The sequence below is a fragment of the Mustela putorius genome, unplaced genomic scaffold (assembly GCF_011764305.1).
Source record: "Mustela putorius furo isolate JIRA1106 unplaced genomic scaffold, ASM1176430v1.1 tig00000095_pilon_pilon_pilon, whole genome shotgun sequence".
NCBI lineage: Eukaryota > Metazoa > Chordata > Mammalia > Carnivora > Mustelidae > Mustela > Mustela putorius.
This window is the reverse complement of record NW_025421280.1, coordinates 7,867,538-7,890,961: the sequence shown is the minus strand read 5'-3', so window position 1 is coordinate 7,890,961 and position 23,424 is coordinate 7,867,538. Positions and strand designations below refer to the sequence as shown.

General features: G+C 40.7%; 1 protein-coding gene across 18 annotated transcripts in view; it reads right to left on the bottom strand.

The window, feature by feature from the left end:
• Positions 1 to 23,424, bottom strand: part of MAGI1 (membrane associated guanylate kinase, WW and PDZ domain containing 1) — a 636,195-nt gene that overhangs the window by 255,264 nt on the left and 357,507 nt on the right. For all 18 annotated transcript variants that reach the window (XM_013053627.2, XM_004738316.3, XM_004738317.3 and 15 more), the window contains exon 2: positions 1,911 to 2,027. In XM_013053627.2, the coding sequence (XP_012909081.2) occupies positions 1,911 to 2,027 (117 nt within the window). The remainder of the gene's footprint in view (positions 1 to 1,910; positions 2,028 to 23,424) is intronic.

Below are 23,424 nucleotides of genomic sequence, written 5' to 3'. Positions count from 1 at the left end.
GAAAAAAATAAATGGGAAAGCATGCCAAAACGTAACCATAGTAACACCACAGATGCGTCAAGAAATGGTGTGCTCATTTGCTTCATTCCCCATTTCTTAAATTGGAATCTAAGTGGGGGAAAAATTACACAGAGAACACTCATGATTCTGCAAGTACCAAATTCTGCAAAACTATATTCAACCTGTCGTCCCAGAACAACAGAGCAGCTCTGGTACAGCCACAGAAGCAGCCCTAGGTGGTAAGAATCCAGAAGACCTAAATCCGACACTTCTCAGTGATTTGATCTCCCCATGACTTTGTTTCCTCATCTGTACACTGGGTGTTAAAAATCCCAACCTCAAAGAGTCATTCCAAGGGTAAAACTGATCAGTAGATCAGAGTCAGGACAATGGTGGACTCGGGAGACCACCAGTCTTAGTCACCTTCAGCCTTGTTTTGTATTGGCTTACCTTGGTGCCTTGGTTTCTTGACCCATAAAAAGAATCGTAATCCCTTTACAACCCATGCAATTAACATTAGGAATTACTATTAATCCAAATGTAAAGGATTATGAGTAGGATGTAAGTTTACAGCATTCAATTCCCATGCTGAAAGACCAAAAGAAAACAGAGGCCCAGAGATTCACATTAATGCTTATCGCCACATTTTCTCTTTCAAAGGTAGTTCTGCCACTCAGCAGAAAGAGACAACCCTGGGGCACAGACCCAAGTTCCTTACACTCAACCTCTTTTCCTACTGGAGCCTTGGTTTTATTAATAAGTAAAATGAAGAGCAGGGGGCTGTTCTAGGACCAGATCTTTAAAGGCCTAAGTCCCGGCAGATCTATGACAGCTTACATTAAGTTCTGATTATCGTTTTGCAGTAGGATCTGTAAACATTAGGACTCCAGCATACCCTTGCAAATACTATTTTAAAAAAAGAAGAAGAAAGAAAGAAAACCACTATAGCAAACAAATCACAGCAATAAGCTGGATACTTTCAACTTCAAACGATTCCTACTGCTTTTGCTAAAAAACATTGTTAAAAAAATGTTATTGTTAAAAAAATTAAATTTCAAGCTTTGAAGGACTGGGTAATAAAGAAAAGAAAAATTCTAAGTACTAAAATCAAAATCATTCCTTCTTCTTAATTTTAAATAAAATGAAATCATTTTAAGTCTCCCCGGGACTCCTACCTTTTAATTAGGTATGTATGGTAATACTTTACTACAACTTCTGCCCCCTAGACTGACTTCCCTTCTGTCCTTTCCTTCCTTCCTTCCCTCAACACAAAAACCTTGCTTTCATAGTCCCTATGTTCCAAGTCCTGCCTTCTCAGATTTAGCCAGATCTAACGGGTTCATGGGATTTTAATTGGTGGAAACCATTTCTTCAAAAAAGATTGTGCATGAAATCCAGGTCTATGAATCAGGTCATGTTGGAGAAGAAGAAAGAGTCTGCTGAGGCCATGAGGAAGTAACTCACTGATCTCTGCAGAGGTCAGTGTGAAAGCCTCTGGCCTGGTCCACCCCCGTGAGTAACAGTGACGGTTAACATTTATGGAGGCTCACGCCACACCCGTACTGTGCAAAATGTGCTTACATGCCTCATCCCGTGGGCGCCTCCAAAGAGTCCTATTGAATAAGTCGGATGTCCTTTCCACCGATGTAAAAACTGGCCCTGGCAAAGGACAACTAATTTATCTGCCATCATAAACAAGTACGTGGCAGAGCCAGAAACTGAAAGCCAAGTAATTTCACCTTGCGCTATGCAACATGTCCCACAGTCACTTACAATTCCCTGGACTTAGGAAGTTGCTACGTGAACAAACCGACCAACCAGTGCTCCAGAACCAGCTGGAGAGTTCTTCTGGCTCCAATAACTTTCCACACACCCATCCAGCAGTCAGTTGCCTTAAACCGGCTACTTACAAGGCACAGCATGGCGGTAAAGGTTATCCCTTATGGTCTGCTGGAGCTCATGATCAGGAGACCCTTTCTGGAACCGCTGATTGAGGAAATGTCGCAGGTCCTTGTTCAGCTTTCCTCCTGTAGGCAATATATAAAATAGACAGAACACATCAACAATTGGGCTTCCTAGGGACTGAGCAGCTGGAGAGCTTTGTGTGGGAATGCCACCCTCAAGACATTCTAGCCCGCCAACCTCAGTCATTAGGAAGACTGACTTCAGATTTTCTTCTGCAGGCGAAAAAGCACGCAGAAATGTAATAAAGATAAAACAGCATTGAAATAGCATTAATTTGGGGGTCCCACTTCACATCATACTAGAAGGCTCCAATAACAAAGAATTTAAACAAGGCGATTACATTTAAAATATGTGCCATAGACGCTTGCAAATGCTACTGAAGAGAGCGTAAATGGCTGAAACCTTAAAGAAAACAATGCAGTAAGAAATGACAAATTATACCGTGTTCTTTGACCAGGGATCCAATCGGTAGAAATGTACCCTATGAATATACTTGTAAAAGTCTGCAATATCTCCAGAATTGTTTGTTGCAGCATTTTTAAAACAGCAAATAAATAAAGAGAAAAACAAAAAACCTGGAAAAATTCACGAGGGAGCAACTAAGTAAAGCATAGTTCATTCATACAGTAACTACTCGAAGAGAGTTAGATCTGCATGAGTTGGTGTCAAAGGAAAATATGCAGAGTAGTGCATACGGGCTGATTTCTTTTTTTGTAAAAGGGAATAAAGAAAAGGAGAGGTCCTGTTTGCTATAAGAAATCATCACTAAGTTTTAGCAACAGTTTCCTTTGGTCAGAAGGACATGAACTTGGAAATAAGGGAGAAGAGTCACTCTTCATCCTATAGACAGATACAGATATACCTTATAGAGTTTACAATCCTGTGTTGATTTCCAGACACTAGATACATACTGCCTCTTTATTACTATTGTATAAGTAATAGTTACTAGGTGGGTCTGTGCATTTCTTTGTAATTCTCTACATTAACAAAACAAAACAATAGCTAAAAATACTATGGTTACCATACTGCCTCTTTATTACTGTTATAAAGTAATGGTTACCTAGGTGGGTCTGTACATTTCTTTGTAATTCTCTACATTAACAACACAAAACAATAGCTAAAAATATTATTGTTACAAAAATATGTCATAGAAAGGAGACGGTAACCAAAGGTTCTTTTTAAATTACAGACACAAATTATAGTCTATAGGATCAACACAGAGCTTATAAATCAACTTAGCTAACATTTATTCTTAATGGAGAAAGAAGGTTCAGTGACAGCTAAAAATAACAAGGCTAAAACGGTCCTTCCACTTTTAGACAAGATAAAAATTAGGTAAGAGCATTTCTAGCCTTAGAGAAACAATGTAGCAATGCAGTATTTATGTGAGCCACAAAATCCATGTCTTCAGATGAAAACTTCCCCACGGTCAGAAAGAGTAAATCATGAGGATGGCAGTGATGGTTAAGATGGTGATATGTCCCATGCAGGGCAGGAAACTACTGATATTTATCTTAGTATCATGTTTAAAACAAGATTCCCTATTACAGATGATCATTTTAGAATAGACTAACAAAACCCAATTTGAACTATTTTATTTCAGATGTATTATGCCTAAGGTTTCAAGTGGTCAAAAGGAAAACAGATATATTTGAGTCAATCTTAGTTCATTTAATAAAGGTTCATTATAAACCAAATAATTGTTGAATAAAAAAGACAAACATTCACCTATCCACTCACCACCCCCCCGCAAAGGGGCACAGGATGTGAATAATTTACAAAAGAATATTTATGATTGACCTTTAACTACATGAAAAGATAATCAATATCATTAATTATCAGAGAAAGGCAAATGAAAGCCACAGTGAGATCCCACTCCATATCTACTAGAATGGCAAAAATTTCAAAGACTGACAGTATCAAGTGTTAGCAAGATCGTAGAACAAAATGAACTCGTACACAATGTCATTGGGCTATTAAATGGTTCATTCTCTGGGGAAATAATTTGGCAGTATCTTATAAAGCTAAGTCTTCGCTAACCAAATGACCCAGCATTTCCACTTATTTATGCAAGAGAAATGAAAATATGCACACATGCACACACAACCTGTAGATGAATCTTCACATCAACTTTACTCACTATATAATAGTTCGAAGTTGGGAATAACCCAAACGTCTATCGACAGATAAATGGGTAAGCAAACTACTGTATTCAAATAGGATGCTACCTAACAATTAACGGAACAAACTGCTAACACATACAGTATTATTCGTGCATCTAAAACGCATAATGCTAAGCGAAAGAAGCTAGACACAAAAGGCAACATTCTGTATGATTCCGTTTATTAAAGTTTTATAATAATCTAAACTATAGTGACAAAAAGCAGTTCCGCAGTTACCTGGGGCAGAAGATAAGCAGAGACTGACGGCAAAGGTGCAGAAGGGAGTAAGACCTATGGAGCGACCATTGTCAATGTTCTGGCTTTGCAATTGTACTATACTCATGTAATGGGTTATCCCTGAGGGGAAAGTGGAGGAAGGATACAGCGGATCTCTGTACTACTTTTTACACCTTCCTGAGAGTCTAGAATGATTTCAAGATAAAATGTTTCTTAAAAAGGGGAACACAAGGGAAGTTTTTAAAGGGGATGCCATTATAGAAAAACTTAATTGTGACAGGATAATAGGGGTTTATACATTTATCAAAACGTATGCAACTGTGTGTGTATGCAATATATAGTGTGTATGTTACACTTATAAAAATTATTTCAAAGGTTTAAGAATAGATACATAATTACTGAATGACTTTGTGTAGGCGCTGTTCTAAATGCTTAATTCTCAATTTCCCATTGGAGAGATGAACAGAAAGAAAACAGAGTAAATCTTGGGAGTTAAGACTAAGGCTTGGGTGTAAAGCCTGGATCCACTATTTGTTAGCTGGTGAACCCAAGCACATTGCTTAATCCCTGAACCTTATCTGCAAAAATAGAGCACTGTAAAACCTGTAGCTGTGCTACAAAATTGTCAAGAGGATTAAATGAGGTTCCAACCATGCCTGGCAAAGAGAAAGCACTCAGTGAAAGATGAAAATTGTCATGACAATGTAGAGGGGACAACTGTTGAGGTGAGGGGGAAAAGAGCTGAGGTTAGTTCAAAGATGGGCTGTTTCTCTTTTTTGAAATGCACATAAACGTAAAACCCATTCTATTACTGAGAAATAGCTATAAATAAAATACGGGCATAGGGAAATTTGGATTAAAGGATATTTCTAGAATTTCTAGAAGGGAGTAAAATTCTACTTGTGGGGGACCTGGCTGGCACAATCTGTTAAGTGTCTGCCTTCGGCTCAGGACATGACCCTGGGGTAACTGGGATGGAGCCCCGACTCTGGCTCCCTGCTGAGAGGGAGCCTGCTTCTCCCTCTCCCTCTACTTCTCCCCCTGCTTGTGCTCTCTTGCTCACTCACTCTCCCAAATAAATAAATAAATAGATGAAATCTTAAAAAAAAAAAAAAAAACCTCTATGTGTACTAAAATTGTCTGGACATATATAAATTGGTTAGCATTTAGTGCATACTTAATATATTTTTGGCACTGTGCTGGAGTTGAAATGAAACCGACTGGTAAATCACTAACATTTAATAGTCACACCTGTCAACTCTATCTCTAGGTATAAGGCACCCTAGAATTCAACCAAAAGGATAACAATGTTTACCAGCAAAATCTTCATTGTTTAGGACCTAGAATGTGTACTCCCCTTAGGAGACCACAGTTGTAGACATTAGAAAGACACTGAGTCATGAGTAGAAAAGATGGTAGAGAATCCAAATGTACTGTTTGAGTCAGAAGAAAATGCCAAATAAGATTCAGGATACAGTATCTCTTTTTTCTGTATAGAACTAGGTTTATATATTCTTTTATTTTTTTTTTTAAGATTTTATTTATTCATTTGACAGAGAGAGACAGCACTTGAGCAAACACAAGCAGGGGGAGCAGCAGGCAGAGGGAGAGGGAGAAGCAGGCTTCCTGCTGAGCAAGGAGCCAGACTCAGAGCTCAATCCCAGGACCCTGGCATCATGACCTGAGCCGAATGCAGATTGCTTAACCACCCGAGCCACCCAGGCATCCCAGGTTTACACATTCTTGTGGATCACAAGCAGGTACCCAACAACAGAAACCAAGGGCTTAATGATTGGAAGGCATTCTTAAGATACAGACACTCTTCGTTTACACTGGAGCTTTACGGTGAAACTAGCCAAGCTAGCTAAAGTTTATGATCACCAAACTAAAACTCCTTTCTATTGCAGACGTGCAAAAGGGCAGGGTTAATGATGCTGGTGGTTAACATTTACTCTGTGTTCCGTGACATTTGTAAGTAAAAAGCCTCAACCTTCCTATTACATTAAGAATACTGTACTTTTTGGCATCTAATCTCAAATTAATTGCCAATTATTTAAGGGATATGTCTATAAATCTTCTCCTAATTGTCAAGGCAGTGAGCCAATGAAATAATAAATTGCTAGAGAGAGAGAGTGTTTGTCATAGCGTCTTCGCTTTCTTTGCAATTCAAGATTTGTTTTGCAAATGGAAAAGAAAACATAGGTCAGAAATACACGGAACTTTTTCTAAGAAAAGGATTCAGAGCTTATTTTAAGATAATTTTATAATTTCAGTGACAAATATGGGGCTGACTCTCTACCCTGGACTTGGCATTCTATTTTCATATCAATATATCTAAAATTCTGTATCTTTTAAATTTACAATATATCATCAGTTTATAGAAATTTAACCATGTCAACCGATACAAACTTTGTTTTAATTCTTAAAGATTTTTTAAAATATTATTTGACAGAGAGAGACACACTGAGAGAGGGAACACAAGCTGATGGAGTGGGAGATGGAGCAGACTCCCCGTGGAGCAGGGAGCCCAATAAGGGGCTCCAGCCCAGGACCCCGGGATGATGACCTGAGCCAAAGGAAGACACTTAACAACTGAGTCACCCAGGAGCCCTCTGATGTAACCTTTATTAATTATTTTAAATGTTGTATAATATTCCATTTTAAAAAAACATAAAGCTTAGGTAACCCTTGGAGAAAATTAGGCTATTTCCAGAGTTGTTGTCAATATAATAATGCTATCATAAATGGCATTGTAGTTTTTTTTCTTTTTTAATGTGAATATATACAGGAAAAAATACAGTATATATATATATATGGCTCAGTACTACCCATAGTTCCAGACATCATTCCAGGTATTACTAGAGCTAGTCTTGGACTGTATCCCCCACAGATAAGGGGGGATTACAGTACTAGTGACAGTGAGCATTCTATCATATATATATATTTCTATGATATATATAATACACACACCTCTCATATATATATTTCACATATGTCTCATATACATATTTTTTTCTTTAACATTTCTTCTCCTGTAACTTGCCTGTTCATACTCACACATTCATTGTGCATTTCCCTGATGGGCCACCTTGTTATTTTTGATAAAATAGTCTTTATGTATTCTGGATAGGATTCCTTGATCAGTTACTTAAATTGCAAATTTTGTTTGTTATTACTGAAATATGAAATGATCCCTTAACCACAATTGTGTTGTTTTTCCAAACTTTCCCACTCACATGCTAGATAGTTTTTGCTAAATCAACTAGAGACATCTTTTTCAAAGTGATGGGTTATGAGGGACTCTGCTTGGTCCGTACTCTACCTCCTAGCATACAGATCCTAAGGGAGAACACTAGTCAACAGAAATCATCTTCATGGTCAAGAAACTAGGTTTCCAGAGACACTACTTTTGAAACTCTTGATTCATCCACTTCTAAACAAGGAGGCATAATGGAACTTTCTCCATGTCGCATAAGCTCCAGAACCTCTACCTCTAGAAGGTCAGAGAACAGCGTTTCTTTACAATGAGAATTTACACTTTAATGGGTTTCAAATGTTCGATGCTGAGGAAAACCTGCATTAGGATATTACACTAATCATACTTCCAGGTGATAATGCTTTCACACACAATTTCTTCCCGGAATGATTAAAGTTGTAGGAAAGATATATTTGTTAAGGTAACACAAGCGGTTTGTACTGCAGTGAGCTATTATACCAGAAAGATCTGTGTCTGCGCAGCAGTTTGCATTTATAAAGGATAGGGCTTTCTATTTAAAAAAAAAAAAAAAAAAAAAAAACACACACACACACACACAAAAAACCTCTACAAAACTATCCATTGGAATACAGATTAGCTAGTTTTATTGTCACTTAAAGTAACAATCTGGAATACATTTAATGAGTTTTGTCTGTAAAAGATTTGCTATTTGTTTTCTAATACATTTTTTTTTCTAGCGTTGTTCTTACTGTACAAGTAATCTAAATTATGGGGGAGATAGTATTTAATGGGTCCAGAATTTACTCTGGAGGCAATGAAAAGGTTCTGGAGGTGGATGGTGGTGATGTTTGCACAGCAGTGTGAATGTACTTAACGCCACTGAACCACACGCTTAACATGCTTAAAATGATAAATTCTTTGTTATATATATTTTACCATAATAACATGTCATCTAGATTAATGACGAGATTTGAAAAAAAGTACGACAAAGTACGACAAAGAAAATTACAAATCAACTGAAACTTCATTAAGTTAAAAATGAACTGGAACTTTCATTCACGTGCTGATGCTATATGCCTTGTGTAAACACACACATGTATACACACAGATACACTATGACACACTCACACATTTGAGGAGATGCCTTCACTCATCCAATAAATATTTATTAAGCACCTACAGCCAGAAAGTCGGTGGGCCCTGGAGATACAGCCCAGTAACACAGAGTGCCTGAGCAGGAACTGACACGTGTGTTTTAGGAAAAATGAACAGGGCTGGCCTCTAGGCAGAGGTCACTGTTAAGATGAGCAGTGAAGAAAGACAAGACGCAGGTTGGCTCTGCAAAGTGTAGGGTAACTAGCATTCTGGGCAGAGGACCCGCAGGTGTCAATGTCCAGAAATAGAAAAGAGGCTGGTGTGTTAGAGAAAGAGCACGGTGCATGGACAGGGGAGGCACACAGTGAGGTTAGAAAGAGAAGCTGGGGCAGATCATGCCTCGCTGACCCTAGTAAGGAGCTGGCCTTCTCTTCTAAGCTCAGTAGGCAAGCACTGAAGGGATGTCAGCTGGAGAGGTAAGGAAGGCCTGCTGTCCATTCTGAGATTCCTCCTGCCCCTGTCGTCGTGGGTCAGGCACAGAGGGTGGTTACTGGGGGCAGCCAACATTGCTGATCACACAAGACCAGAAGTGGCCTGGACCAAGGAAATGGATGAGAAGACGAAGGGCAGAGGAGCAGAGAGGAGAGGTCATTTTTTTTTTTTTAAGATTTTATTTATTTATTTGACAGACAGAGATCACAAGTAGGCAGAGAGGCAGGCAGAGAGAGAGCGGGGGGGGGAAGCAGGCTCTTGGCTCAGCAGAGAGCCCAATGCGGGACTTGATCCCAGGACCCTGGGATCATGACCCGAGCCGAAGGCAGAGGCCCAACCCACTGAGCCACCAGGCGCCCCTCAAAAAACAGTTTTAATAATACATGGTACTTCAATGTCTCATTCCATCACAACCTATTAACTATTACCAATTAGTAAGCATATCAATTGTTTCTACTATGATTACCCTCCTTGGATAAGATCTATCTGTATTTGATTATTTTCTCACAATCCTTGCAGTGGAAATGCTAGGACATACACTATAGAAAAGATAGAAATTCTCCCCCCAAAGACTCTATCAGCTTCCCTTTGTCCAGCTTGATTTTAAATGGCTCCAAAGTAGCAATGTAGATTCATCAGTATATTATCAGTTTCAAGTTATCAGACATTTTAATGTCTTTCTTTAAAAAAAAAATGATTATAGGGGCGCATGGGTGGCTCAGTCATTAAGCAGCTGCCATTGGCTCAGGTTGTGATCCCGGGGTCCTGGGATCAGGCCCTGCATTGGGCTCCTTGCGCGGCGGGAAGCCTGCTTCTCCCTCTCCCACTCCCCCTGCTTATGTTCCCTCTCTCGCTGTGTCTCTGTCAAATAAATAAATAAAATCTTTTAAATAATGATTATAAACAATGCTGTAATAGAAAACCTTGAATATGTATGTTTGCTGAAATCTACTAGAATAATGAGCATGAACATTATTTTAAAGACTCTTCATACATATTGACAAACCACTTTCCATAAAGGCTTTTACTTAAGTCTAGAAGAAGCACCATATCACTCATCTGACAATTACAGTGTCAAAATGAAGATTATTTTTCCCATTTTAAGAATGCATTTTTTTTTTTAATGATCTCCATGCCCTCCATGGGGCTCGAACTCAAAACCCTGAGATTGAGAGTAGCATCCAGACATCCTTAAGTATGCATTTTTAAAAATTTTCCACCAATAATTCAAACAGATGCCAACACTATATGATACAAGCAACATGGATGGCAAAAATATGTTTCTTTTCATTTTAAGAAACCAATGGTCACAGTGAGAAAATTTATGTGGAGAATGGCCTGTGGCCAAATAATGGATGAATTTCATTATCGTATGCATTTAAGTAAAATAAAGAAAGAAACAAAAGCCTTTGCTTCTAAACACACACAGATTGAGAACACCCCATGTGCCAGGTCCTACAGAATTACTTCCCAGCCTGCTTCTGCCAAATGACATACAAGCCTTGGTCACCACCGAGGATCAGCCAAATTTTTCTACGGCATGTCAAGGGTCAGAGAGTACATATTTTCCACCGTGGGACCACCTCTGGCCTCTGCCCGACTACTGAAGTTTGCCCTTATAGTATAAAAGCAGCCGCAGATTATATGTAAAGAAGGTTTTTTCCAGTAAAACTTTATTTACAAAAAAAGCGCAGCAGATGTGGCCCACTGACCGGTGTCTGCTAACTTCTCCCCCAGCTGCTGGCCCCAAGTGTCCAGGTGACCAATTCTCCTCATATAATTCTTAGAGTCCAGGGTACTCATTGTGTCTGAGCAGCCTTACCCAGAAACCTGTGCTTCCGGGCTCTACCCAAAGCTTACCAAATTAGAAACTCTAAGGGTCCATTTCAGCAATCTATGTTTCTAAGACACGCTGACACTTGTGACCAACGGTCACTAAACCAAAGAAATGTTCCCCCTAACAAAGCGTGGGGAACTGGGCTCTGAAAATGAGCCTATTTCCCTATTGGTCACCAGTGGTCCCCATCTCTCTGCCAACCACCAAGTGCTGCTGACCCTCCTGACTAATAACAGTAACACTTAAAATAACAAGTGCAGCACAAAGGACTCCAGGAAGGTGGGACATCATCAGACGAGCAGAGATGGAATCTACTCCCCTCATGGCACAAAGACAGGTGTTCTTTCACTCGTGTTGCTGTAGAACATAAAGAAAAAAAAAAAAAAAAAAGAAAGGAAAGAAAAAAGAGGCTGCCAGGTAGATTCATGTATGCTGATGAAGCCTTATAAATCACTATTTACATTGAACTCCCCACATGGAGGAGCAAAAAACATTTTGCGCCCACTTCTGGGCATCCACTTTATTATTCTTCCCTGCCTGTCTTCTCTCTTCTTTTTCTCCTGGTGAATCTTTTTATAACAAATTTCATCCCAGAGAGAAGAGACTTGAATTAAGCATGGGAAGAAAAGCACGGTTTAAATTCCATCATCTCTATTTTTTCTTTATTTCCAGCCTTTTGTGCCTCTTGTATTTTTTTCAGTTCAACTCGTGTCATAGAATAACATCTGTTCAGGAAAAAATAAAAGGTTGACACGGGGAAAGGCAAAAAGACAAGCCGACAGGGGCTTATGGCCAGCTCTCCTCAACAAGGCTAACGTCAGATGTCTCGACACTCAGAACCTTGCATGCAATCTGAAGACATGTGCGTGTCCTTCAAAAAGACACTGAATTCTTTTTTTTTTTTAAGATTTTATTTATAAGTAATATCTACACCCAACGTGGGGCTCAAACTCATGACCCCGGGTCAAGAGTCGCATACTTTTCCAACTGAGCCAGCCAAGTGCACCCAAGAAGACACTTAATTGTTAAAAAGACATCCCACTGAGATCTAACAACTCTGCTCCAGTGGCCGCCTGGACTCCAGCAATGCCAGCGAGCATTTACTGATCACTTTCAACAGGCCAGATACAGTGCTAAGTCATAACTTTACAGTCATTGCCCTAACCCAGTGAGTTTGGTTCTTTTTCCAATCCCATTTTACAGAAGAATAAACTGAGGTGTACAGGCTGCCCCATCACTCAGGTAATTAGGGATAAAGGAAATATATTTAAATATAGAAAGATGAAATGGGAAAGAAAGATGTTAACAGCTGGTCAGGTATAATCAATCATGGCATCCATTATGCTCTTTTTTTTCTTTTTTTAAGATTTTATTTATTTATTTGACAGAGATCACAAGTAGGCAGAGAGTCAGGCAGAGAGAGAGGAGGAAGCAGGCTTGCCGCTGAGCAGAGAGCCCAATACAGGGCTTGGTTCCAGGACCCTGAGATCATGACCTGAGACAAAGGCAGAGGCTTAACCCACTGAGCCACCCAGGTGCCCCTATGCTCTTTTTTCAATGGCAGTATGGGTTTGATATTCTCCAAAACAAGAGAGTACAATAAAATGACTAGATTTCTAAAGCAGTTAAGAACCACCATGCCACTAGAAGACATTCATGTGAATCTCGGTATTAAAACCAAAGACTGACTTCCCATAAGTACAGTCACATAGTGCAGTTGTCCTGACACCCTCTCGAGGTTCAACGTGTGTAGAAACCCAAGAAACTGACTTCCAAAGAACATTCGGCCAGGGGGTCTGAGCAAAGTTCCTTCCCAGGAACCAGCACCTGTCCTCTGGGCTCTTAGGGCACTGTTGACAAGTAAGGTATTTTAAATGCTTTTATGCAAATGCAGACTGAGAGCCCACCGGCATCCCGCAGTCCAGGACATCCATAGTAATTAACACAGCTGTGCCCCTTCCCTGCAAGACTTAGCCCAATTTAGTCTCAGACAGAAGTGGATAATCTGGGTCACAAACTATATTCTAATACAGTCTGACCTCATTCATGCAATAGTAGGCTGGGGCCAGAGTTCCAGGGGCTCTGCCCTAGATACCAAGAAATCTCATACAAACGGGGTGACAGTTGAGCACGCCACTCGGTTTTCTCTTGGATCCTGAGAACAGACACCAGCAACATCCCATCATTTGATGTGTCTGAAAAAGGTGAGACCATTTCCCATAACCAAAGCATCCCTAGGACTACACTTTGCACAGCTCCTCTCTTCAAAGCTGGAGACAAAAGAGGGAATCACAAGGTCCGAGACAGGGGAGAATGGACAGGAAAACATGTCAGGCTTCAGCAGGATTCTATCCTAGAGGCAGGCAAAATTTTTCTATAAGGTCAGATGGTGAATACTTTAGGCTTTGCAGGTTGTAAGGCCTATGCTCCAACTTCTCTGCCTTTTTAGCAGGAAATCAGGGCTAGATAATAAGTAAATGATTGCATAGCTATGTTCCAATAAAGCTTTGTTACAAAAACAAGCAGGAGGCTAGATTTGTCCCATAAGCCGTAGTTCGCTGGTCTCTCTTCTATGTCTCTCATAAAACATGTTACACCTTCTAAGATTTCCAGAGGTGTACAGGTAGCTCTGGGTGTGTGAACCGTTCCCAAGGAAAAGGAGCAGGAAACTAAGCCACGGGTCTGCGCTGATGGGGCTTTCACAAAAATACTCAACAGGTGAAAAATATCCATCCCCACATCCTCTATAAAGTGGATTCATTTCACATGTTTAAAGACCTGGATAGCCTTCAGAGAAATTTATCAAATGACTCCTGGGATAAAATCTGTTACTGGCATTAATCTCCAGTTTATACAAATATACAGGATAGAAAAATGCATGTATTATAAACACAGATTTCCCTTTGATGGTTGTAAATTTCATGCGTTATCATAAATTACTTTTCTGAACATTATCCCATTCAATCCTTACACAACCCAGTGGGAAAGGTGGCATCATTCCCACTTTAAAACACACGAGGAAAGACTTTCCCTGTGCAAGATTAGAACCAGATGTTCTCACGCCAAAGTTCTACACTTTCTTTCCCCTCTCTATCTGTGTGACTCCAAACAAGGTGCTCATCCAGCAGTAAAGAAGGAAACTTTGTTTGATTACAACTGTATACTGAGAGGCGCCTGGGGGCCTCGCTAGATTAAGCATGCCTCCAATCTGGCTCTCCGGCTCAGCAGGGAGCCTGCTTCCCTCCCACCCGCCCCCACCCTGCCTGCCCCTCTGCCTACTTGTGGTGTCTCTCTGTCAAATAAGTAAATAAATAAAATCTAAAAAAACAGAACAAAACAAACAAAAAAAACAAACCATGCGACTCTTTTTTTTTTTTTTTTTAAAGATTTTATTTATTTATTTGACAGAGAGAGATCACAAGCAGGCAGAGAGGCAGGCAGAGAGGGGTAAGCAGGCTCCCTGCTAGGCAGGGAGCCCGATGCGGGACTCGATCCCAGGTCTCTGAGATCATGACCTGAGCTGAAGGCAGCAGCTCAACCCACTGAGCCACCCAGGCGCCCCAAACCATGTGACTCTTAATTTTGGCTCAGATCACGATCCCAGGGTCCTGAGAGGGAGCCCCATGTTGGGGGCTCTGTGCTCACCAGGGAGTCTGCTCATTCTTCTCCCTCTGCTCCTCCCTCACCCCCTGACAAAGAAATAAAATATTAAAAAAAAAAAAAAAAAAGAACTGTATACTGGTATTCTTCACAACTGTCAAGGTCATGGAAAACCAAGGGAAGATGAAGAAATTGGTACAGACTAGAAGAGTCTAACTAAGATATGGCAACTAAAGGTAACAGAGTGTCCTGCATGGGACTCAGGGACATAAAGGTCACTAGTCGGGGCGTGGGTGACTGGTGAAATCTGAGTCAAGACTGGAGTTAATGGTAATGTACCAGTGTTAACCTATTTTTGACAAATGGACCATGGTCATACAAGGTGCAGCATGAGGGAAAATTTCCATGAGATTCAGGAACTCTCTGCACTGTCTTTGCAAAATTTTTACATCGCAAATATTCTAAAATAGGGTTTATTTATTAAAAATATATACAATAGGGGCACCTGGGTGGCTCAGTGGGTTAAGCCTCTGCCTTCAGCTCGGGTCATGATCCCGGGGTCCTGGGATCGAGCCCCCCATCGGGCTCTCTGCTCAGCGGGGAGCCTGCTTCCTCCTCTCTCTCTGCCTGCCTCTCTGCCTACTTGGGATCTCTGTCTGTCAAATAAATAAGTAATAAATATTTTAAAAAATATACCTATATACAATAGCTATTATGAATGTGGCTGTATGGTTGGCTCTGAACTACTGCATGTTGCAATCCCACCAAGGTCAGAATTCTTACAGAGACTGTTGTCTCTGGGTTGACCACAGCTCCCGTTTTCAGAACATGGTACATAGCAGATCTGGTTCAAAAGTATTTGGAAACGTTCTTACTTCACGGGTGGGTCATGGGAGATTTTTAATCTCCATAATTCCGTAAACAATGAGTACTTTCACACTCGACTATTTCACTCCATCTCACTGTAGTCTTCCAGCTGTTATTCAAAAGTGATTATAAATAATGGGGCTATAAGAGCCATTCACTAATTAGGACACTCACTGGCCATATGCCCCCCTCAACAATGGAAGGTGATTTATGTAAGGCAAGCCCCTCACATCTGCCGGCCTCTCTGGTCCCCTATCAGCGTTGCTCTTAATGGCCATCTTTTTCTTGACTAGGAAACAGACTGACGAGCCGATGTTTTCAAGCTTTTTAGGTTTTATATACAAGGAAAGAAAAACAAACTCAATAAACCACTTCCTGCCTTGCCATTTCACATATCCAGAGAAAAGGGGGGAAAGCACAGAACACAAACTAGATCGGGTCAAAGTCCCAGCCATTGGCATAGAATAAGAAAGACCTAATGAAATCCAGGGACAAAAGACAGAGCCAACCAAATCTCATTCACTCAACTCATAAGACACAACTCATACAATATACACACTGCAGCCTATTTAGCATTCATCAAATGTTTCCGATCAGGAAGGAGTACCACTAGCATCATGGGCAAAATAATTTTATGTTGCTGGGATTTACCCTCTGGACCTCAGCATTCCTGTTCTTGGCAGTTCAAAGATAAATACTAGAAGTTTTCCCCAGTCACTGTACCAACCCAGGGAGGACAGGCCCACCCCAGGGGGAATGGGTAAATGAATAGCAATCAGGGACAGCTCATGCTTAAGTCTTGAATTTTTTTCTATTTCAATCCAAGAGCAGATTCGAAAAGAATATTGCAAAAGGACCCATGTTGGGGATGGTAGCAAACCACTAAAATTATATGTGTTACATACACCTGCTTCCAAAAACATACATGTCTTCTAGGATAGGGCCGCTCACCAAGTGGCCACTGAGCTCAGTGTGGAAATCAGAGATTTGAGCTCATCTTCACAGGGACTCAGCAGAGGTCCCCTCTGACAACTGTCACTCTAGGAGGCCCTCCATCAGTGTCCCTCCCATTGTTTTGCTTGATTGCATTCATATACATATCATCCTTTGAAATGATTTATTTTCCTTTCTCTTTATTATCTGTTGCCTCTCCCACCACGAGTTTCCTCGGAGAACTAAGCCTATCTCAGCTTACAGGAAGAGTTGTCATAGACTTAACACCTTTGGAGACGTAGTGACAAACTAAATTAAGAGATGAAGGATGATATTCATTAAAATGACACAAGTGGTAGCTAAACCAGACCCAGGCAGACAGGCGCTCCCATTTTGACTTTGACATTAGTTACGTCTGTGGTCTTGGGCAATTTCCTAAATCACTCAGTCTCAGTTTCCTCATCATCAAGAAAGTGGGGATAATGACAGCACCTACCCAAACAGGGCTGTCCTGAGGAATACATGAGAACACGCAACATAATGGTCACAAAATATTAGCTACCCTTCCTGTCATCAACTGACTTGAAAGAAACGTATTTCAAAAACACCTTTCATGTAATTCTGTTTGTTCTCAGAGAGGGAAATTTTTTTTTTTAAGATTCATGACTACAACAAAATGCATAAAACACACTAGTCAAACAAGCCAGCCTTCCCATCTTGCTAGACTGCAATTCAAACCTATGTGTTCAAACCTATGTGTTACCTCCAGATTGCTTACACACTCCCCCTTCTGCACGTAGCACACTGTGCAGGTGAAGGTGTGTGATTTCCAGGTTGGTATGAATGAAAACAGTGCAGATTATCAAACAACTACCCTCCGCCACACGTCGAGGCTTCTGGAGTTCATTTTTCATCTAGCCATTTATTTATATGCTTTTCATATGTACAGCATACTGCTTATTCGTTATTTTAATGTGGATCACCCTGATGGCTACTGACGTTCATCACCATACGTTAATGGCACGTCTCTTCATTTCAAAATTTCTCTTCACGTTGTTTGCCACTTTATTTTTTATTAGATTTGTCTTCTTGACATTGACATAGATAAGACTTCCCAAAACATCCTGCATGTTTGGAATGCACACTGCGAATATCTTCTCCCAGTCTATGGTGCATCTATTCACTTTCTCGATAATGTCTTCTGACGAATGGAAGTTCTGATGGTTGATAAAGTCAAATGTATCCATTTTTACGTGTTTTTTTTTTCTCTATTATTCATTTGTCACAAATGATTCAGAAATAACTTGATGAAGTAGAGAGAACTCTGGGCAAGGGTCAGGAGACCCAGATTTAAGATAAATCTGTGTTTTGTTTGTGTTTGGCAAAGTCATTTGTGAGAGTTCATTTTATCTGTCAACTCAACTGGGCCCCAGGGTGCCCAAATATTTGGTCAAAAAGTATTCTGCAGGGGCACCTGGGTAGCTCAGTCATTAAGTGTCTGCCTTTGACTCAGGTCATGATCCCAGGGTCCTGGGATAGAGTTCTGTATCAGGCTCTCTACTCTGCGGAAAGCCTGCTTCTCCCTCTCCCACTCTCTCTGCTTGTGTTTCTTCTCTTGCTGTCTTTCTCTGTGTGTAAGAGAAATAAATAATTTTTTTTTAAAAGAGTGTTTTGCATGCTTCTTTGGGGATGCTTTTGGATGAGTTTAACATTTAAATCGATATACTGAGTAAAACAGATCGCTCTCCCCTGTGTGGGTGGGCCTCACCCAATCAGGAGAAGGCATGGGTGTTTTGTTGTTGTTGTTGTTTTGATTTTTTTTTTTTTTAACAAGCTGATCCTTCATCGAGTAAGAGGGAAATTCCTTCCACCTGAGCCCTGGAGCTCAACATCAGTTTTTTCTTGCCTTTGGACTTTAATGGAAACATTGACACTTCCTGGGTCTGAAGTCAGCTCACCTCTGGAATGGAACTAACACCATCAATTCTCCTGGTTGTCAAGCCTTTGGATTCTGACTAGAATTCTATCATCAACCCTCTTGCATCTCCAGCTTGCTAAATGCAGGTCTTGGAACTTGTTAGCCACCATAACTGCACAGGCCAATGTCTTAACCATAAATCAATCTCTCTCTTTCTCTCTCTTCACATATATACACCCTATTGGCTCTGTTGCTTTGAAGGACCCTGACTACACACCATCTCTAGCTCTTCTAGCTCCAAAAAGTACTAGCATTTTGGTAGATTTTTAACAAGTGTTGCTAAAGTTTCTAACAAATTGGCATTGTTCACAAATCTGTAAATGCAGAGGCTAGATTCAACAATCCCGGAGATCTCTTCCCATTCTAAAAATCTGATGCTTCTCTTAGTCCCATCTTTGTAATCCAGCAGCACCTTCTCTCTTGAGTGCCCTCCTCCAAAATTAGTTTGGCTGAGCCTCTCAGAAACAGTGACCAAATATCCTCCTCAATAATCAACTCAGCAGTCCTTCTAACAGGCCCCCAGATACAGACAAACCTGTTCTGGCTTGTTTGTCTCCACTGCACAGAACCAAGGCCAACAGAGTTGAAACAGTTCAAAGCCGACTATTTACTCACAACAGGACTTTCAGCAGCTGAATTCTCTCGGTTTCTCCTATAAACACATTACTTATGGACGCGCTCATCCCACTTTGAAGACAAACATTCTAAAAACTGCAACGGAGATGCCAAATGAGCCAATAAACCCAATTACCGACTGCCACCATCGGTCAAGCAAATTCCTGACACGCCACAGTTACCAAAACATTGACAAGGATCCAACATTTGTCAGATGAACAAACGGAACCGTCCCAACACCTCGGCCTTTGGGAACCTGTGACACCCTCTTTCTCATTGCTTGATTTCAGAGCCATCCTCAGGAGAGGGAAATTTATCTTTAGAAATTAAAATGACTTTAAGTAAATTTTGCCGTGCCTTTTGAATCGAACCTACACCCTAGAGAGATGCCAAACCACCTCTGAGAATTCTTGCTTTACAGTAAGCCTTTATTAAAATTAAGTAATGGGGATCGGGAGTTACAGTGAAAACCTGAAGGTATTTAGTTTGAGGGGGTTCCCTCGCCAGGCTCTAAAAGCAAAAGCAGAGAGCTACACTCTCCTTGGGTCGCCGAATGTTCCTTACCAACAGGCAACCAGCTAGGCTTATTCAGAATTTAAGTGGTCGCTGGATATTCCCTCAAAAGGAGAAACCTGGACCTTGTTGAATGTCAGAATCATTTGGGGACATATCTAAAAATAATACCAGGGCTCGGCCCCCATATCAGACAAATTAAGGAAGCGTCTATCAGGAGGGACTAGGTGTTGCTGCTTACTTTTCATTCCCCTTAGTGATCCCAGTGTGTAGCCAGGGTTCGAAGCCTAACCCCCTTCACTGATCCTGAGTTCTCAGGGGACTCAGTGATTGTGAGAGTTCTCTATGCAGAACCTTCTGTTTATAGAGCGTGCTCTCAGATCTCTTAAGACGAAGCGCCTTGAGCTTCAAAGTAGAAATGTAAGAGTCTGAGCCAGTAGCAGGGCGGGAAGGAAGGAAGAACATCAAGGGAAAGGGAGGTTAAAAAAAAAAAAAATACAACCCTCTAACACCCTCTTAAAGTCACAGCCCTGGGAATTTAAATTGGGTTTCTACCTGGCCTGACTGGGGAAGCAAACTCAAATTAGCTGGGTAGAAAATTCATCTCAAAGGATCGGGGGCTCCCGGTGACCTAACTTTGATGTCCCTCACTGCAGCTCAGCACACTTTTCGTTTTCATACCGATTGTTGAGAGAAATCATGAGTTACTTACACTGAGTTTGAAGAACACACAGCAAATGGAAAGGGGGGGACAGGGCTAGAGGCACCGAGGTTTCCGGTGGCTGTAATGAGTGACAAAGGGCAAGGTGAGAAAGGGGGTGCTCACAGCGCAAAGGCAGGACTTTCCCACACCAAAATAAAAACACCAACGTCTTCAAAGTGCCACAGGTTGACTCCTGACGTGGAATAAAGCACCAGCACATTTAGAAAAAGCTAGAGAAGATCCAAGAACAACTGGAAGGCTCCCCCAAATTAAACACAACTCAAATGTGACGGCTGTGAATGGAGGAATTATTGTGTTGATGGATTCCACACTCCTACTAACATGGAACCATGTGCTCCCTTAAAAGGCTTCTTGAAGAACCAGCACCAGCTGATAACTTTGAGCCACTCCCCTATCCTGATCAAGCCCTTCAGTGCTCATAGGAACAGTCGATTTCATTTAATGAGATATTATTCCACCACTGGTCAGAAATATAGGAGCTACAACGATCATGTCCTCTCTCCAAAAGACTCCCAGGGGATGAGTGAAAAGGCTTCAGAAATGTTCCGTCACCAAACTGAAAATAATTAAGGCCAGCAGAAAACCCCATCTTCATGAAGAAGCCAGAATATTCCATAAGGTGTTTCTCAAGTGGCTTATACTGGACATCTACCCTATTTATAACCTTGATATGCAGGCTTTATTTATATATACTGAAATCACACTGTAATCTTAAAAGTTCAAGCAAAGTAAAATTACAAAAGTAAAGCGATAACACTTTCCTTCCTTTTTCTTGTTAGAAGACGACCAGCTTAACATTTGCTTTTCTCCCCGTAATTAGAAAGATTCTAGAAAGAGGAAGTGTAGTCAAACAGGCTTGAGCATAAAGGAGCTTAAAAAGAAGACCTATATATAAAAGAATAACAATGAATAAAAGCTCCATTTCTCACTTGATAGGTATTACCTGCTTGAAAATTAAAACGCACTTTGTGGTATCTCTAGAGAAGGGCTCCTGTTCCAAAATGAGGGTCTAATGTTTGAATTGTGCAAGCCAAATCAGCCTGAGAAAACAGAAGGCTCTGCTAAGCTTTAGCAGAACCAGCCCTAACATAATATGCCAAGGAATACGTTTGACAAAACAGAAGTAGAAAAATATTTTCAAAATCAGTTCTTGGCTTAAATATAGCTTTTGGCACCTCAAGTAAACACAAAGCAGCACTAACTTGGTAGTGCCGTGTGACACTGAACTACAGCAGGACAGATGGTGGGGGGGGGGCGGGTAAATCATTTCTCAGCCCCTCACCCTCTTTGCCTGTCCATTAGTGACTTCACAATTGAGGGTCCCTCAGAAGGGCTGGAATGAGAAGAAGGGGCTAAATGTGTATAATCCGTTTTGTTAGTAATTATTATCTTCTTTAAAACCATGCTGGTGGCAAATACCTTCTGCCAACTCAACAGCGCTCATTATTAAATGTTCTGGATCATAGAGCCAAGTTAATGTCTCACCTGCTGTCTATAAAACGTAAAGGGGTAACACTTCTTCTTCTGGGAAGATGTGGCAGATGTACATTTCCCTATTCCTCCCACTCAGTACAACAACAGACCTTGCATGTCATCTACAAAACGAACAAGAAGACTCTGAAATGTAAACAGAGGAAGGCAGACCAGTTAGGAACTTCAGGACAGACCCCAGCATGGAAATGAGTTCCACAGGTTTTCTTTACATATCATATAGCCCAGAAGCCAGTAAGTGATAATAGGTACAAACTAAAAAAGTCTAACAAAAGCCTGCTCCTTCTAGCTGAAGAACCAGGAAAGAGGTAGACAAGCAAGACAGAAAACTTTTAGACAATAACTGCTCTACTCATACAGCCAAACATCATAGGAAAACAAAACAAAACAAAAAAAGTATTGGTCAACATCCAATCCAGAAATGACTAAGGTAAAAGCCTAGACTTCTACCTTCTCTACTCTGTGATGGTAGACCCCAGTCTACCCAGTCTATGCCAGGATGATGACAGAGAACACTGAGAAGAGAGCTGGAACCTTCAACTCTTTACTCTTGCTAACTCCCTCCCTCCCCCATATGTGGAGACCCCATGGGAAGCCACAACTGCCACACCACACAGCAGTAATAAAAAGCCACTCCCCAAACCAAGTGTTAGTGGAAGAAGAATGAAGACCTTTGACTTCTACTCAGCCCTAGCCATAACAAGGTGTTACCCCCACTTCCCCTGCCAAGACAGTATCAAACCAAACTAAGTGAAATAGAAAGTTTAAATAAGATACTGAGTCTGATAATGAAATATTCAAAATGTCTCCAGATTTTAACGGAAAATCCCTCATCATAACAAGCATGCAAAAAAATCTCAAGAAGAATGAAAAAGATAATAGAGGCCCCTGGGTGGCTCAGTCCGTGAAGCATCTGTCTTCCGCTCAGGTCATGGTCCCGGGGTCCCAGGATCAAGATCCCTGCTGGGCAAGGAGCCTGCTTCTCCCTCTCCCTCTGCCACTCTCCTTCCTTGTGCTCTCTTTCTTTGTCAAATAAATATATAAAAACTTAAAAAAAAAAGAATGAAAGCAATAATATAGAGACACCAACACTGAGATGACAGAGATGTCAGAATCATTCATTATAAATTCATTCAAGAGCCAATTACAAACACATTTTAGTCAAATGGAAAACTATAAAGTCTCAATAAAATGGTAAAAGATAGAAAGGTAAGACAAATAAAAATTTTAATCAATTGATAGACTCAACAGCATAATGGAGGAGGGGTACAGGAAAGAATCAATCAACTTGAAGGTCAAACGTTAGAAACTATCTAATCTGAAAAAGAGACAAAATGACTGGGAAAAAAAATAAACAGGGCCTCGGGAACCTGTGGGACTCTAACAAGAAATCTGACACTTGCCTCTCTGGAGTCCTGACAGAAAGGGGAAGGCGGGCAGGGATAAAAACTTACTTATGAAATAACGACTGAAAATCTCACCAAGTTAGCAAAACACATAAATATACAGGTTCAAGAAGGTGAGCAAACCCAAAAACAGAATAAAGTTTGAAAAATCCACACCAAAACACATCATTATTAAATTTCTGAATACTAAAGGAAAAACAAAATATTAAAACAAGTTAATGAAATAAACCTTACCTAAAGGAAAAAAATAATTAGAATGATGTGGATTTTTCATTAGAAACTATGGAAACCA